At 37.1% G+C, this 17,781-nt stretch overlaps 2 protein-coding genes across 8 annotated transcripts in view; both read right to left on the bottom strand.

Annotated features, from left to right (window-relative positions):
- Positions 1-314: 314 nt before the first annotated feature.
- LOC116841454 (lipopolysaccharide-induced tumor necrosis factor-alpha factor homolog) lies at positions 315-10,198 on the bottom strand. Its single transcript, XM_032809409.1, has 4 exons — positions 10,031-10,198; positions 2,919-3,020; positions 1,209-1,350; positions 315-1,116 (listed from the first exon to the last, which is right to left on the bottom strand). Exons 2-4 carry the CDS (start codon positions 3,001-3,003, stop codon positions 1,014-1,016), a joined length of 330 nt encoding a protein of 109 aa, XP_032665300.1. The 5' UTR covers positions 3,004-3,020; positions 10,031-10,198; the 3' UTR covers positions 315-1,013.
- A 2,177-nt stretch (positions 10,199-12,375) lies between these two features.
- Positions 12,376-17,781, bottom strand: part of LOC116841451 (coiled-coil domain-containing protein 6-like) — a 24,212-nt gene continuing 18,806 nt past the window's right edge. For all 7 annotated transcript variants that reach the window (XM_032809402.1, XM_032809405.1, XM_032809406.1 and 4 more), the window contains 4 exons: positions 15,775-16,107; positions 15,459-15,691; positions 14,206-14,556; positions 12,376-13,707 (listed from right to left, as the gene is read on the bottom strand). In XM_032809402.1, the coding sequence (XP_032665293.1) occupies positions 13,443-13,707; positions 14,206-14,556; positions 15,459-15,691; positions 15,775-16,107 (1,182 nt within the window). In that variant the 3' untranslated portion in view covers positions 12,376-13,442. The remainder of the gene's footprint in view (positions 13,708-14,205; positions 14,557-15,458; positions 15,692-15,774; positions 16,108-17,781) is intronic.

Below are 17,781 nucleotides of genomic sequence, written 5' to 3'. Positions count from 1 at the left end.
GCTGCCGAAATACACAAAAAAGAAAAAAGAAGTTACCGTGGAAATCTAGGAAAAGATTAGCTGTCGAAATTATAAAAAAAATAAAATATAAGAACTAAATAACATTTTACAACTTGTACTGAAAAGAACCATTGAAAGTAAACCATATTGTTACCAAATGGTGCAGCAAAAGTTGTAAAAGTAGTAAAATGTTATAGCGGGTTTACAAAATATAAAATCAGTTCGTACAAAAATATCTATTAATATGATTGATTGATTTGTTCCCTGTATTCTTTCCTTTAATTCTCCTTCTCTAATTATATCAATTGTATACAATTTAAAAAATTCTGGTAACTTTTGTTTATAGCTTTTAAGAAATTTTGTTATCGATACCTAAATTCTTGTTACATTTAGAAATATAAACTAAGAGCAAAAGAAAGTTATTACAGAATGAAGGCAGGATGTTCTTAAATACAAAAAAAACAAGGTTAAACAATTATATAGTTCCGTACTTATATGTATTTGACGTGCGAGTGAAAAACATATGTATAAATGTGTAATTTTGTGGATCGAATATACATTAATAACATTTTGTAATAGTTTCGCTCACGGAACATAATTACAGGTACGTGAAAGTGAAGTGTCTCAGTATCGCTTTATATAAAAACGATTATACGACTTTCTACTATTACACATTTACACGTATTGTATTAAACGGAAATCTTGCGAATAATACATGAATGATATAATATAATGACTTACATACAATTTTTACTATCGAATAACCATTATATAAGAAAATAAGAAACGAAAATTGAATTTTATACACATCGTTCTCTCCGTGTGAACTTATATATGTATATACAGAAGAAACAAAAGTGCAGCTGTCTCAGGCATGGATGTAACTCTGCTGTTCTTACTTGCGGTGTATTGGATCAAACCACAATATCAGCCACGTATGCTATGTACAGCGCGATCGATTGTAACGCGATGCTCCAGTCTCTTCTTTGTATTCTTATCGCAGCTAAGATAGATTAATTGTCAGACACTCCGAGATAAGCGGTGCAGGCTGGACAATAATGCTTCTTAACTAAGCAAGTGTCCATACAGTAAGGACATGGTGCGCAACACCATAATCTGAAACGCGCGAGAGAAATACAGAATCAATTATATTACCTTATTTAATTAATTGTATCATTGATTATATCTCGCGTCCCGTAAGGTCTTACCCAAAGATACAGAGGAGTAGCGCCATCAGATGTGTTTTCGTGTTCGCTTCCGACTCCACCCGTGTGGATATGTTAGCGTGACACTGTGGACAGGTCATGCGCTGCGTTTCTGGGCCGAATCCTCCCGACACTACGATAACATCTGCAATCGTACCGTATTAAGTCGCAAGATTATCAGCCGCAATTCATTAACTAAGTATTTTAAACATTCTTCCCCAGTGAGAAATGACTTATTGATCGACGTCGAAATCGTCAAATAGACGTCGATTCGACGTCGATCGATAAGTCATTTCTCACTGGGTCATTCTGTTAGTGATTTCTTTCTCTTTTTAAGTCCTTGTAAATTCCCATCTTCTTTTTTCATTCTTTCGTTATACGTATTCGGTATACGTTCCGGCATACGTGCGCGCGCGTATGCTTTCTCTGTACGGAAAAATCCGCTACGAATGCTCATTTTGTAGATAGAGTGGAATATATGTAGTCTTATAAAATAAGTGTCTAAATGTTAATTAAAAACCGAATTTAAATAAAGACAACTGTTCCAACTATATTTCATTTTATTTTAAATTATACATTTACTGACATTAATGGAAACAATCTAATAATAGTAATAGTCCTGATAATATTCCTAATAATATAATTGCGTGTATTATTGTAGATTTTAAAGCATGGGGTGACGCATAAGCCGACATCGCAAACTTTACATTGATATCTGGTTCTACGTCTTTTATCGTTTTTATTTTTATTTTGCTATAACACTTATTATTACACACGCTGCCAAACGTAAACATATATAAAAACAATCGTTTTGACATATATAAAACATAATACCCAAGTGATTATTGTAATTATGGTATAAAGTATTGAGAGTCGACTAAAATAATAGGTACAAAATGGTCCTTTTAGAAATACTTAATAAATACTTTCCCTAAGTTTCATTAATCGGAATAATACTACAATTACGAAATAGAAAAGAACTGATTTAATAATAGCAAGGTAAACTCTCTTTCGAGCTTCTCGAAGTATTAATATTCTCTATCGTGATTGAACAAAATTAAGCGATGTGTCAGCTAGAATGAAATTTCTTGCAAATGCATGATATACTATTTTTAATAATAAATGCAATGTTTATTCATAAAATGATTGAAATAGAGCATATGGACGGACCAGATAAAGTTGGCCCATAATTGAAAGCCGGCGGAAGAGTTGTGGAGATCTCTCGCAAAAATTCTCGAACTACTAATCAGAATATTTTAGACGTAGTCTTCTTATCCTGCAATACTGTGTAACTGAATTTGGCAGGGCAAGGTACCAAGATGGCTATGTTGTAGTTGTATGTTCGTATGTTCCTTTCTCAAACCAGCTCACCCGATGCTTTATCTCGTGATCAAACAGAAAGTGAGTTCTATATAGAGAGAGCAATTTGTTGAATCAAATAAAGGTTTTTTTGGAATAGTCCAAACAAATGTTTTGGTTGACACAACAAAAATATTTCTTTGGAATTAAGCCGCAAATAAATATTTTTGTTGCGTCAAATAAAATTTTGTTCGATCAAACAAAAAATTCATTTGGACCATTCCAAAGAAGTGTTTATTTGATTCAACCAAATCGTCCTCTCTGTGTACGAGCTTTATGACTGTTCATATTTATAATATCAAAGGTGAAAAACAAAGGATGATTTATAAGTGAACTTCTCGATTTTATACTTACGTTGCACTGGCTGCTGCTGCTGCTGTGCGTCGTAAGGGGGTGGCGGCACGAAACCGGGTGCTGGCGGTTGCGTATTCTTGTCCATTGTCTTCTGTCTATCGTCTAGTTGACAAGAAAAATGAAAGAAAGTTATAGTTTCGAAGAGGGAATCATTACGAGTGGAAACATTTCGTACAGTCGGCTGATTAAGTGTATCAATGTTTACAACGTATTTCGTACACGGAAAAAAGAGACGCGGTGCACCTAACGAAAAATATTTAGTTGTAAGCAAATAGCTGCATCATTCTACATATCTTTGTATGATAGTTATGTGTATGGTTGATTTGACTTACTTACTTTGGTGTGTCAACTACATCAATGAAGTTGCGCGTGATTTGGTTGTGGCAACCAGAAATTAGTAAGGGGATCATTTTGCATAGACAAGCTAAATATCGATATAGTTGCATTAATCAATGCTATATTGCAAAGCAATATGCAAGCGATATTAGAAAAGCAATTTACTACGCGCACAGCTAGAGATGTACAGCTAGAGATATACTGGTGAAAACTGGTTCTGAGTGTATAAATATACATTTGTAGTTGCCGCGTAATGAGTCGCGTATTAACCATGTATTATCACTGCTGCAACATAAGTAACTCAGCCATTGCTCTTTGGTTACAGCAACCACATAAATAGTTGTTCCGTATTTTACTATTGAATCTGGTTGGCACAACCAGATTTCTGTATGGATCAACCATATTATTTTTTCCGTGTACTTAATAATAATTCGTACTTAATAATAAGAAAACGTATAATCTCCGGAGAATTACTAAAAGACAAGTTCTCCTATTAGATACGGGATACGTTACGGAACTCATCGAGTAAAAATGTTGCAACTTGTAATTAATCGATTGTATGTATCCTCTTCTCAGCGAAAACGTAGACGTCGATTCGACGTCTAACCGACGTCGGAGAAGTCTAAGTTACGTCTAGTCTAAATGCACGTTTAGAAAAATGGCAATTTAGACGTCTTCTATTTTGAGTAAATTTTAATGTTTTAGAATCCATTCATAATATATTGATACGAAAAGAGAATTTTCGATAAAATTTCGGGATTTTATTTTGTCGATTATTTACAATCTCTCTAGACATCTATTCGATATCGAATCGACGTCTAATATCCCAGTGAAAAATGACTTATCGATCGACGTCGAATCGACGTCTATTTGACGATTTCGATGTCGATCAAAAGTCATTTCTCACTGAAATCGCGCGCGTTTTGCATAAAAAATTTATTCTAAGTGGAAACGTCAGTTTTTTTTTTTTAGATTTCCGTTTCAATTATAGTATTACAAAGATAGGAATGTCCGATTACTCAAAAAACATTAAACTGGAAGGAATGATCAAAGTCATTTTGCAAATAACTACATAAACTTTAGAGATATTAAATAAAATAAATAGGCGAATCAATGCGTATATTTGCTAGGTATGTTATAATATATTAGGATCTTAAATAAGTTCTCGCTGATTTTTCGTGAAAATTAATGCTTTATTTAAAAAAAGGCGTAAAAAACATGTCAAAAAATGAAAGTATTGTCCATCGAAAGTATGTCCTACTTTTTCCTATCTTTCTGGCAGAATTTGAATTCCAAGTCGGAAAAACGACACGTCTTTTGAGGCTATCTAAGAATCGACCTATTTTTTGGCATCTTCATAAGAATGGATGTGCTGCTCAGCCAGGTCATGTACCATCGATCGGAACAAGTGATAATCGGAAAGGGTAATGTCTGGTGAATACGGCGAGTGGAGCAGGACTTCCTATTTAAAAGTTTCTAAGTAGGTTTTCACCGGTTATGCAACATGTGGCCAAGCGTTGTCATGTTGCAAAATCACTTTGTCGTGTCTCTGCTCGTATAGCGGCCGTTTTTCCTTCAATGCTCGGCTCAAACGCATCAATTGTAGTCGATAGCGATCTCCCGTGATGGTTTCGTTTGGTTTGAGCAGCTCATAATAAACTATACCCAGCTGATCCCACCAAATGCAGAGCAGAAGCTTCGAATCATGAATATTCGGCTTTGCCGACGATGTTGATGCATGGCCGGGCTTACCCCACGATCTTCTACGCTTAGAGTTATCGTAGTGTATCCACTTTTCATCGCCAGTCACGATACGATGCAAAAAACCTTTCCTTTTCTGCCGTTGAAGCAGCTGTTCACACGTGAAAAGACGCCGTTCGACGTCTCTCGGCTCGTACGGCACCCAATGTCCTTGCTTTTGAATCATTCCTAATACTTTCAAACGTTTCGAAACTGTTGTGTGATCAACTCCTAATGATTCTGCAAGTTCAGTTAGCGTCTGACATGAGTCTTCATGAAGTAATGCCTCCAATTCTTTGTCTTCAAACTTTTTCGGTGCGCCAGAGCGTTCTTTATCTTCAACATCAAAATCATTCAAACGTCAACTACTTTCATTTTTTGACATGTTTTTTACGACTTTTTTTAAATAAAGCATTAATTTTCACGAAAAATCAGCGAGAACTTATTTAAGGTCCTAATATATTATAACATACCTAGCAAATATACGCATTGATTCGCCTATTTATTTTATTTAATATCTCTAAAGTTTATGTAGTTATTTGCAAGATGACTTTGATCATTCCTTCCAGTTTAATGTTTTTTGAGTAATCTGACATTCCTATCTTTGTAATACTATAATTGAAACGGAAATCTAAAAAAAAAAACTGACGTTTCCACTTAGAATAAATTTTTTATGCAAAACGCGCGCGATTTCAGTGAGAAATGATTTTTGATCGACATCGAAATCGTCAAATAGACGTTTGATGATGAATCAGACGTTTTTGAAGCGTCTAAACCAATCTCTGTATGTTGTTTCCGACAGAGCATGGTCGCCGTAAGTCTCAACAAGAATTCTGTGTGCTTCAGCTGCAGATTTTTTTTAATAAATTAGTGCAGTGAAATTCCCCGCAAATACTCTTTTTTTGTCACGAAACTCGTCATGTTTAACACTATGAAAAAAAAAGTTGTTTACTTCGGCGAAATGACATACACTGAATTTCAAGCTTGCTTAAAGTACTTCCTTATAAATGCGTTACTATCTTAAACTACACGCACGCAGTTCTGGTAGCGCCATCTGTTGGAAAACAGCGAGAACTTATTCAAGGTCCTGATAATATGAATACTGTAAGTATACATTTTTAAGCATAAATTATAAGAACATCGTTGGAGTCATTGAAACACCGCGTGCCGCTTGATCATCAGGTTTAAGCAACGCAGTCAGGATGGATGATGACCGCTTCGGATTCGAAATTATCGAGGCAGGATTCGCGAAAGTTTTAGCGTATTTTTGACAATCTTCGGTTTCTAGCAGTTTATAAGATATGAAGAAAATTAGGAATTGGTTATTTTTATGAAACAACCCAGTGAGAAATGACTTATTGATCGACGTCGAATCGACGTCGAAATGACGGTTTATTAGACATCGATAAGACGTCGAAATGACGATCTATTAGACATCTAAATGTGAATCTAGATTAGACGTAGATGGTAGATAGACATTTCATATAGGCGTCTAGTAGACGTCGAATCGACGTAACCTTTCTCGCTGGATCATATAACGTCGCAAACTATTGCGAGAGCAGATAAAGACAAAAGAGACGAATCAGCAGTATGATAAATTCAGAGTCGAACCGACGATGCTACGAGTACGAAATTCTTTACTGGCAGTGAGAAATGACTTAAGAGACGTCTACATTGGAAGTAAATAGCAAGAAGTAGGAAGTAAGAGTAAGAAATTGACCAACCACAGTCGAATGTGAGAAAAATAATTAACTATGATTGGTCAATTTCTTATTCTTACTTCCTACTTCTTACTGTTTACTTCCAATGTAGACGTCCCTTTATTGATCGACGTCTATTTGACGATTTCGACGTCTTTTCGACGTTGATCAATAAATCATTTCTCACTGGGTGGATGAAAATAGGATCACGTGTGTGCAACGAATTGTCGATCCTGAGAAGCGATATACGAATGTTTCGTGCAGTAAAACGTACTACGTGACCTCGCATGCAGCAATTAAACGTACTCAGAGGTCTATCGACCTTATTGCAGTTATCTTAAGTAGAGCAATAAGTGGAACAATTAAGTCAAGCGAAACAATTTTTCGCACGTTATTGACGGAAATTATATTATTCACGATATTGCGGTATGACGACAAAAGCATTTCAGTTCAGCTTTATGATCGATTATTCTATGTCCCATTAGAAAAATTACATGCATTTCTCTCTCTCTCCCTGACGCACAATTGATATATTTTCATCAATAATTTTGGGTATCATATTTCATCAATAGTCGTGCGTATCGTGTTTACAGTTTTTGCACAACGCGCATGTCTATACATATAAATGATGGATTGATTGGTCTATGGACTGTATCTTATCACTCTTAAATGAGCTTAAACTGAATATTCCATACCATTTTGCAAACACAACCACGTAGATCTCTCTTTGAGTTATTAATTGAAAAAGAAGATTATCGGATCGCAATAATGCATCAATGTTCTTTCACCAATAACAAAAAATCTGCATAGTTACTTGCAAAATGGTGGAGGACTTTTGTGCAAGGACAGGCGTTCATAAGTCGTCCAAAGTGGATTTTAATTGCGTGTTGTTCGAAATTATTCATGAATACATCAGTCACTATCACTATTCACAGTGTTCGCGGAATTAATATGACGTAATTGTTTGCAGATTATTAACATGATTACTGTGTAATCTCTTCACTATATAGCTTACTGAGAATTTTTCATTCAGAATCGAACAAACAGAATCGAACGTATTAAACAGCTGGTAGATAAGGAAAAATTGCTCAACAAAGTTAAATTAATTTCTGAATTTTATTATAAGCATTCCCAACGCGCGTGCGCACATAGAAATTTGCCTTCATTCAACCGCGAGAAACGAAATTCTCTGTTGAATTATGAATGTCGTCATGCTGCTTCTGGTTCTCTAAAAGAGAAGCAGGTAATATGCGACTCTCGTTGCAATACGATGAACATGCATATATATATGCATACCTACACGTTACATACGTGACTCACATATTTCACATTAACTCCATGTGTCGTATCAGTTAAACATATAAAGATAACAATACTATTGTCATCACGTAACGCCTGATTTTAATTACAAGTATCACTACCGCGAAGGTTCGTTAGGCGTTAACGTGTCTCACTGTATGTACAAAAACGCATGTATATTCTTCTCTTTCTTTTACTTTTCTTGATACAGCACGCGCGATAATTTTTAGCGTGGAGGCTCCGTTTCACGAAGGAGGCGCTCGACACGTGGAATGTGAAATCTATACTTTGGCCGGCGCTTTCTCGATCTCTTCATTGATACTCTTCTGTCGCGAGCGAGAGAGAGAGAGAGAGAGAGAGAGAGAGAGGAAAGAGAGAGAGAGAGAGAGAGGTAGGGAGAGAGAAAATAATGTATGCGGCGTAAGGATAAATTTAAACGTGTACTGTGCGTAACATGGCCTGGTGCCTCGCGAGATTCAAGGTGAACACGATGCCCAATGCCGAGCCAAACAACGTTACGACGGTCGAAAACATTCTCGGCGAAAGAGTAGATTTTTAATGCAGCAGAGGCTTGATTTGCATCGATGCCTCCTCCTCTCTCCGTCTCTCCCTGTCTGCTCCTATCTCCTCCTGTCATCCCGGAATCGATATACTTATCTGACCCCACCTATACGCGTCGCAATTGACGTATCAAAATATTTTTCATTCTCGGAACAAAGTGTGCACGAGTGCACGTGACGTATTTCTCGACCCATCCTATCGACATACGGCAAAAATAAACAGCGGTGTTTTACCTTCGATAAATTGCTTAGTGTATATCATAAAGAGATAACGGATAAGCAGACGGTTTATCACAAGCCTCGCCTTTCGCTAATTCCAAACGACGTAACGGTACCGGCTTGGCGTCGATTTTGTTTCTTGCTTTTATCTTTCTTCAGTTTCGTCTGTATCTCTTTTTGAATCGGAGGATCTTTTAATAAATCGCGGTTTTCCTCGTTCGTCGCGTTACGTCGCGCCGATTAGGTCGCCTGCAAAAACTGAATGACGGCATTGGCGAAGTATGTGAAATGTTCCATACAAATTGCTAATTCATTCGAAACCAGAAACCCACCCTAAATGCTGAAAACTATCAAGATTGCCTTCAACCGGTTAATCTTCAGCCGTGTTCGATTCAATTTTATCTGTCTCTCCTATATCGACCGCATAAAGCTACTTAGAAAATAAGATTTTGCCGTCTCAGAGTTATGTTATCGCTTTCAGCTGCAATCACGTTTGTGTTCGTGGAATATGAAAAGCTGACAAACACACACACGCGCGCGCACACACACACACACACACACACACACACACACACACACACACACACACATTTATAAATCCGTAAATCTATCATAAATTCATTATAAACATCAAATCTATTTAAAATACATTCTAAATTCTAGTAAAGTGAGTATTTCAACTAAGAATATTAAATTAAAAGAAAAACTCGGTTTACTTATTAAATCGAATCAATTTTTTCTATGATAATATTTGAGCATATTTCTGTAAAGAGATTAAATTTTTCTCTTAAATACAAAATAATGGGCTTTATTTGTGATAAGTAAATTTAAGACCATTAGAGAGGTTAGCGAAAAAATGTTCTTTATTGAACATTAGCATTAATTAAAAAGGGAATAGTAAGCTAAGTAATCACTTTTCCTAGAAATAGCAATGTAATGTTAAGCAGTAAAATTCTTCTGTGTGCAGGATCGTCGAATATAGTAACATTGATCAAATAAGTAGCGAACTAAATAATAGTTGGTGAAACATTCGATTGTTTCCGCAACAACGATTGAATTTGATGATAAATTCGGTTTCTTCCGCATGAGAAACCAGTCGATTTCTCGATTCCGTCTTGACGCGAGTCTCGATCATTGAACGCTGATCGAGTCGCGATCGAGTCGTTCCATATTTCATTTCTAATTCGAGAAACGCGGCAACTGACCAATTAATTGCACGGTTGCAAGTTCGCGTGGTATAACCTACTAATAAGTATACCTGTTGCGCCAAATGTAGAATATCGCACGTTGCAGAACGCCGATGCACCAGTGTTCACGTCGCGACACCAAAAACGCACTACCGGGACCGTCTCTTGCTATACATGTAGCTTCCGTCGGTTCCACACACCGGTTTCTTGATGGCGCGTCGTGAGTGGGAGTGCACGTGGACGAATGGGAGAACGAACATCGACGAACGTTGACGCTTCTGGCGAAGACGACTGGCAACGAAGCAGTTTAACAAGAACCGAGAGAGTAAAACGAAATGTCTATTGTGCCACAAATAGTTAATGTACTTGATAACGAAATAGATTCGTATTTATCGGGATGGTGACGTTTCCTCAAGAGGAAAGAATGAGGAAGAATTTCTCGCCCATTTTGGGCTATCTGAACATAGTCATAAATTATAAACTATTTTATATGTAAACGATGATACGTAATTTTAAATATATATCTGAAACTACCTAATTTTTAATATTTCTATTATATTATCTATATAAATAATAATAGGAACATTAAATAGAATATATTATATAATTACATTAAAAAGAAAGTATTCAACAAACATAGAATATAATATTATCTAACATAAAAGTAAATAGTAATGAAAGAACTCAAATTATAAATCATTTATGATTAAACAAGGATATATTTTAAAGGACTATAGAGTTCACACACCAAAAGAGGATGTGGAAGATTGCTGTTTATTATCAGTCTCTTTCCTGGAAACTTGGTTTTGCGATAGCCAAGACAATACGACCACTTGATACGTTGACTCTAATTGCCGACGTTATATTTAAATTATACTTAAATTATATTTAAATTATACTTATTACGTTTATTGATGATGCAATCTGCAACGTTTGCGAAACGTCGGCATATCGCTGATTCAAGACACGGCTCCATTCCGGAAGCTATACCTAGACATTGTATCAATGGCCGTGAAAGCCTCAAATCTAGTATTGCGTTTATTATTTGCTCAATTTGCGTCATTATTATTATTTAATTCTATAAATTTCATTGTAGAGGGTCTTGATGACCGAAACGCGTATAATGTTAAAAAATGATTTTTTGTAAAATGTTAAATTTGTTCATTCCATAATTGGGAGAACAATTATATCTAAAATTTAAGGCATTATAATATCTGTGTGTGAACTCTATAGCCCTTTAAAATATATCCTCGTTCAAACATAAAAGTAACATGTAATATAACTGCTGTTACACGTAATTAATATTGAGTTGCCGTTATATTTATCGATTACACCCTGCAAGAGAATATATAGTAAATTAATATACCTCATACATCATATTGATAAGATTCTAAGATTGATTGATGGATATCTTACCCGTTGGTATCTATAAAGTTTGAATCTTTCCTTTCTGTTTTATGTTTCCATATGATTCATCTTATGATTCATCTTTGTACTCGGATATATAATCCAAAATCTATATAAAAATAAACAAAGTTCTTTTGCGAACGCGAAAATCCGCGGATTCCTTGAAAATTATTAAGCCCTGATTAAGATAATGGATGCAAAATAATAAAATTATATTACGTTCAGTTGAATTTCAATCAAATGTCATCTTATTGATACATAGTGATTTAGATTGAAATTCACGTTTATGTAATATCATTACATAAATATACATATCGTATATACATATACATACACACACACATATATACACACACCAACACACACATATATATATATATATGTATATGTATATATATGTATATATATACATATACATATCGTTTTGTATCCATTATTGTAAACAGGGAAAATCTGAAAATCCAAAAATTATAATTTTATGTCAGATTCTAGTTAAGAATCTAATTTCATAGATTCTCCCCAGCAAACACAACACAGTTATAATTCCCTACTCAACAATGCAACTGTTATATAATATATGTATTATATAACAGTTACATTGTTAAGTAGGAAACTATAATTAACATGTACGTTACATGCAACGTTGTGTTCGCTAGATTTAGATTCGATCAAGATCAGAACGTGTTATAGAGGTTTAATGAGTAATATATTTATAAATCTTGAGTCTGTGATAAGTAGATAACATGATAAGATAACGCTTATCGGTTTTCTTCTTTAATTCGTTACAGTTTATATCAAGGCCAAGAATTCTTACGATTTCATAGACGCATAACAGATAATGAAAATAGCGATAATTGAGTTATCCCTTTTTCTATATAATCTAAGAAATTATCCGATATCTCTCGGATGGATCTATTAATTAGAGAACTTTTTTAAGCTTTTGATGCCAAGATATTTTCAAATGTTTCCATTGAAACGTGGTAATCGAGAAATATTAAAAAAGAACACATTTTGTCTCTCATATACATGATATATTTTCTTTCCATTTATAATATCCATATTCTCTACATTGTACGTCGTCGCGACAGATTTGTGCCGTGTGAATAATTTGGTCCAATCGCGCTATCACCACACGCTTACTTAAAATCGCATTAAGAAATTGACTCTGTCGATCGACGAAACGTCAACGAAGTGAGAGAAATCCTTTCCGTTTCGTAACTTCCAATTTTTGACGACAACTGATCAATCTTCGCTCATTAATGTCTCAATGTTTTCACTCTTTGGCTAATAGAACAACAACCTTGTCGTGATATAATAATAATAAAAAGTAACGACGCAAAAACTCTGGAGATACAAACAATAACTATTTATATCACGTGACTCGAACTGCATTCTTCATTACGTAATTTCTTTTCCTAAACTTGGAGCTTTTAAAATTTGTCTAATATAATTCGCTATTAAATATCTGGAAAGTTCGATCACGAGCGTGCCTATAATAATCTAGCTCCTTCTCGTTTTATACTATCATGATAATCTCTAGCTCGTGCGAAATTCAATTCCTACACCGCGGAGAACGGGTGTCGGGACTTAAACTTAGGGTTTCTGGACTCTGGAGCGGAGAATGCAACTTCTACGTCATTTACCGCTACTTACCGTCGTAGTAAGTACAAAAGATCGTTACGTATTATGTTACGAGCGAAAGAAGAAGGGAGAAGTTACCTGTTCTCTCTAATATTTCTTAAGATATTCGCGCGTTAACTCTCGGAATCTACTTCGCTGTGCTTTGCAGCCAACACTCTCTAAAAAAAAAGAGTCCCAAGATATGTGTCACTCTCTCAGAAATTCCAGGATCCCTAAATCCCTAAATCCTCGTTTCTCCGATTATGTACATATTTTTTCGGAAGAGTTATTACACAAACCCTCGGCAGTTTCCATGATTTCCGGCGATCCTCCAGTTGCGGTTAGACTCGATCAGTTCGCGAAGGATTGAATCTTCTTCGCGGCGCCCGTCGCGAACGAAGAGAGAAAGGACGGGAATACGCGTTCACAACGAGTACTTACAAAATATCGTGCCGTTTATCGCGGCTTATCAGTCTTAGTCGTTCGTAAGGGACAATCGGACTTGCCCTTCGACTTTCGGCCGAGCAGTCTGCGGAAGGAAGAAGTCCACTTGGAGCCTCGGTTGAATCCGCTACCTCCCGCCGTCGCGATCTCACGATTATCGGTTTCGTTGCAATCTAATGAGTCGCTAATCTTCCTGCTCTTATCACTGCCGCTACTCGTGCTGCTGCTGACGTTCTCGAAATATTGCGATCTGCGGTCTCCGATTTCCGAGGAAAAGCTGAAACAGCGCAACATAAGTTAGGTGATATTGCAACAGCGATACCTTTGTTTTTAATAATAATGACAATTGAGGCACGTTTCAATTTTTTTTTTTAATTTCGTTATTAAAGGAGAGAGTAAACGACAACATAAAGGACGAGCAAATCCACAACATAATTCTAAAAAAATATAGGTATGAAAAAAAAGAGAATCTTTGAGAAAATATAAATAAAGTAAAATTTTCCAATATATATCAATTAGAAAAATATGACATAATTAAAACGTTCTCAAATGTTCAAGTTTCCCCAAAAAATTAATTTTGTGTGCCTAGTTTAACATATATATTATTATTTATTTATTTTCACAATGAGGTTATTTGAGGTCATTAATTGGGACATTCATTTTATTTTTATAAAATAAAGTTAAAAGAATACGTTGTGGTTCCATTCCTATAATTCCCTTCACGATACATAAAAGAAGTTTTCTTTGCAAACACGTCTTGGTCTTTCTTACATACCCTGAATCCGAAGAGAAGGCTCTAGCCGTAGGCGGTGCAGTGGAAGTGGTCAGCGAAACGGAATGTTCGGCCACCGGAGTGCTCGGACACGCTTCATCGTCAGAAACGCTGTTGGTGCTACTGCTGTTGCTGCTACTGCTGCTATTACTGCTGCTGCTGCTACTGCTGCTGCTGCTACTGCTGCCACTGCCGCTGCTGTCAACGCTGGAATCGTCGACGTAGCCGATTCCTTGATCTGTTACGACTGAGTTTGCTCGCAGACCTTGTGACGAGCCGGCCGATGTCGTACAGGGTCGAAACCAACTGCGAAGATCTTGTAAGGGCGCTTGAAGGCACTTGAAGATATTCCCACTGTGAATGCAAAGATTTCTTTTAGAATAGTGTACGTAGAAATAGTTGTAGTAGAGTTGAAACAGTGCGTTCATTTAACACCCTAAAGACGAGAGTCGCAAATGAGCAATCCTAATCTACGACCCGCCTCTTAAGAGTCGCCTCTTGATAATAAAATATTTTTTAAGTTCCCGAAACTACATATACTCTGAAATACTACGTTTGAATACTACGTAAATATAAAGCAATTTAAGCAAATTAAATGCTATTATATTAGTATTGTTACAAATAATACTAATAACTATTATATTTATTTTACAAGAAGTAGTTAAAAGAATAAAAATTAAGTACAATTAAGAACTAAAAAAGCAATACAAATAACAAATGCAAAGAATTGTTAAACATTCATCTTCCCCCATACTATCAGAAACAAAAGTTTCTGCAAATATTTAGATGACAGCCCATTTTTAAATTGTGTTATTGTGGCATCAGTTTTTTGAGACTGCGGTTTTACTAACATAAAACCAGCCTTAGATATCGGATCGTTGTAATGCGTTGAATCCTCGATGTAATGTAAATCCTATATTTGGAGTTTAGATTTCATTCAATATCGAGACTCCTTCTTTTGATACCAATTCCGTACTGATAAAATATCGCTTCGCGATATCGATACCAAAAATATAATATAATTACGTTTTCAAATGTTCAAATTTCCCAACAAAATCAATTTTGTGTGTTTAACATATACATTATTATTTAATTTATTTATTTTCATGAGATTACTTGAAGTGACTAATTGTATTGTTATCGAATCAAAAGTATCGATATCATATTCATATTAGGAGATCTCTATCGACGCGTTGATCAAGATCCCGAGCAGAAGAGATCACGCGATTGTCGGACGGGATTTCAAATCTGCTTACTCGTCACGACAGTCGTCCACTTCGGCGAAGGTGCGCCTGGCGTAGAGACAGATGGAGCATCGACGGCGACTCCGACAGGACGTCGCGTGGAGCGTGACGGCGCGGAGGTGACGTGCCGCATGCCTTAATGTGACAGTCTCCCTAGTCAGCGCGGCGACGCCTTCTTCGCGACGACGTACCTCGGCTCCTCGCTCATTTTGTTCCACTCTGAGTTTCTCCCTGAGCGATTTATTCTGCAAAGAACAGAGACAAGAAGTTAGCGAGTCACATAGCGATGATTCCCCCGAAGTCACGTCGCGGATCCCCGAAGACTCACTTCTTTCTCCAGAGCGTCCTTCTCTTCGCGGATCATGTTGGCCTGCCGAACAACGTCGAGGCGCGCTCTCTCAAGATTCCGCCTTGTGATTTCATTCTGATCCAGCTGCAGATGCAAACGACGCAGGGCCGTCTGCTGCTCCTGATCCAGACGTTCTCGCGCCGCTAGGCAGCTGTCCCTCTCGAGCTTGGTCCGCTCGACCTCTTCCTCCAGTCGCAGGTTCCTCTCCAACTGCAGGAACAGTTCGTCCTCTTTGGTGCGCAGTTCCGACTCGCAGCTCTCGAGTCGCTTGTCCAAGACCTTGCGAGCTTCCTCCAGCTGGTCCCTCTCGGCCTATGGAAAGAGAAACAAAAGGATTCAATTTGCAATTCTTCCCTCGTGCGTGAACGCGAAAACGAAAACTTAGGAGCTGTGACTTCTAACGCAACGTCGAACTTTCTCGATCCGCTCCGAAATACGCTTTCTCGATTCCCTCAAGTGACATAACATGACGCAAAGTGACGTAAAGTAAGCGAGTCGCGTATCAAATTGAAAACTGAAAAACTGAAATGGAGAATGTCTTGACAGACAGGTTCGAGTTTCGTTTCCTTTCGAAATTCTGCTTGATATCCTGATGTTCTAATAGCTTGGGCGATAATGTCTTGTCAGGTTTGCGATTATCGTACCGACATTAGCGCGAATACGGTGCTTCACTACGCCGCTTGTCAGTGAATGTCATCGTTCGCCAGAAGAGAATCGCTCTTACTGCTCTCAAACATGTAAAGTATCTAAAGGAGTAAAGTATGTAAAATATCTAAGATAAAACACCTAATTATTGACACTCTAGAAAAAATCCTGACTCTTTTTACAACCAGTATTGCAGTTAAACTTCTTGCCTACACTCTATAATCCCAAGAGAGAACTTCACAATTAATATCGTGAATAGCCGTCGCAAATCGCAGGAAAAAACAAATTTTTCTAGAGTATCAATGATTAAGGAGAATCAATAATTAGGTATTTTACCCTGTGCGTTACGATCATCTCGTAAGTATCGAATGAATCTCTGTCCCATAAGCATCTGACTATCTGAGATTTCCGCGTGACCTTGCGACGGTGATTTTGCTCGGTGATTTAACGACTGATATCGATCACGCTTGTTGACAATCACTGGCGACCCATGTCTAGCTCGACTTCACACGGTTGCATGATGCCGACGTACACTCGGCGCTCCTTTGCTGCCGTTTTTAGTTCTGTCTAGCGTCAGCTAGTCGGCCACATTGTAGGTCAACTAGGTGGGTAAGCGAGGACAGAGAGGTTGTTGAACGCCGCGTGTATGGCGTAGCACGAGTACATTCAGGTACCCCCCGGCGGACCGTCGTCTCATGAGCATGAAGAACGGGAAGATGGGAACCGGAAACGTCGGAGATGTTACAGGGGCTTCAGCCGGAGAAAATAATTCCACAGCGTGAGCAGGAATTCTACTAATTTCAAGGTAGCGATCGCAGCGAGAGAGCCGTGCATTAAGCTTGGGTAAAGGATGCAGCACGGTAATATGAAGATACGGTAACGACTGAAAAACTGCACGATCAGAGATTCGCGCGCTTTTACGTGAAATCAAACAAACTCGTGAAATCAAACAAATTCCACTATATACAAACAGACTCTGAAGTACAGATCATACCAGACTGAGAGAAAAATAAGCCAATGAAGGCCAATTGCTTCGTGCAAGTAATTTCAATTATAGAGGATAATAATATTTAACCTTTAAAGTGAATAAAGAAGTTATTTCAGCCCGGACATCTTTAATAACTTCTCACCCCGAAATTTCTAAGGTTTATTATTTCGTATAAGGGTTATTATTTCATATGTAATCCAAAAAGAAATTAATACAATAAGGGCACTTGGAGTTCAATTGCGATAAATTTTTACTATCGTTGGTTACTATCTGATTTCAGTATGGTAACACACACACACACACACACACACACACACACACACACACACACACACACACACACACACACACAC

Source organism: Odontomachus brunneus, unplaced genomic scaffold, assembly GCF_010583005.1.
Source record: "Odontomachus brunneus isolate Ranch 3 - 2012 unplaced genomic scaffold, Obru_v1 Obru_scaffold_015, whole genome shotgun sequence".
NCBI lineage: Eukaryota > Metazoa > Arthropoda > Insecta > Hymenoptera > Formicidae > Odontomachus > Odontomachus brunneus.
Note: the sequence above shows the minus strand (reverse complement) of the source record. Positions and strands in the feature narration are given on the sequence as shown.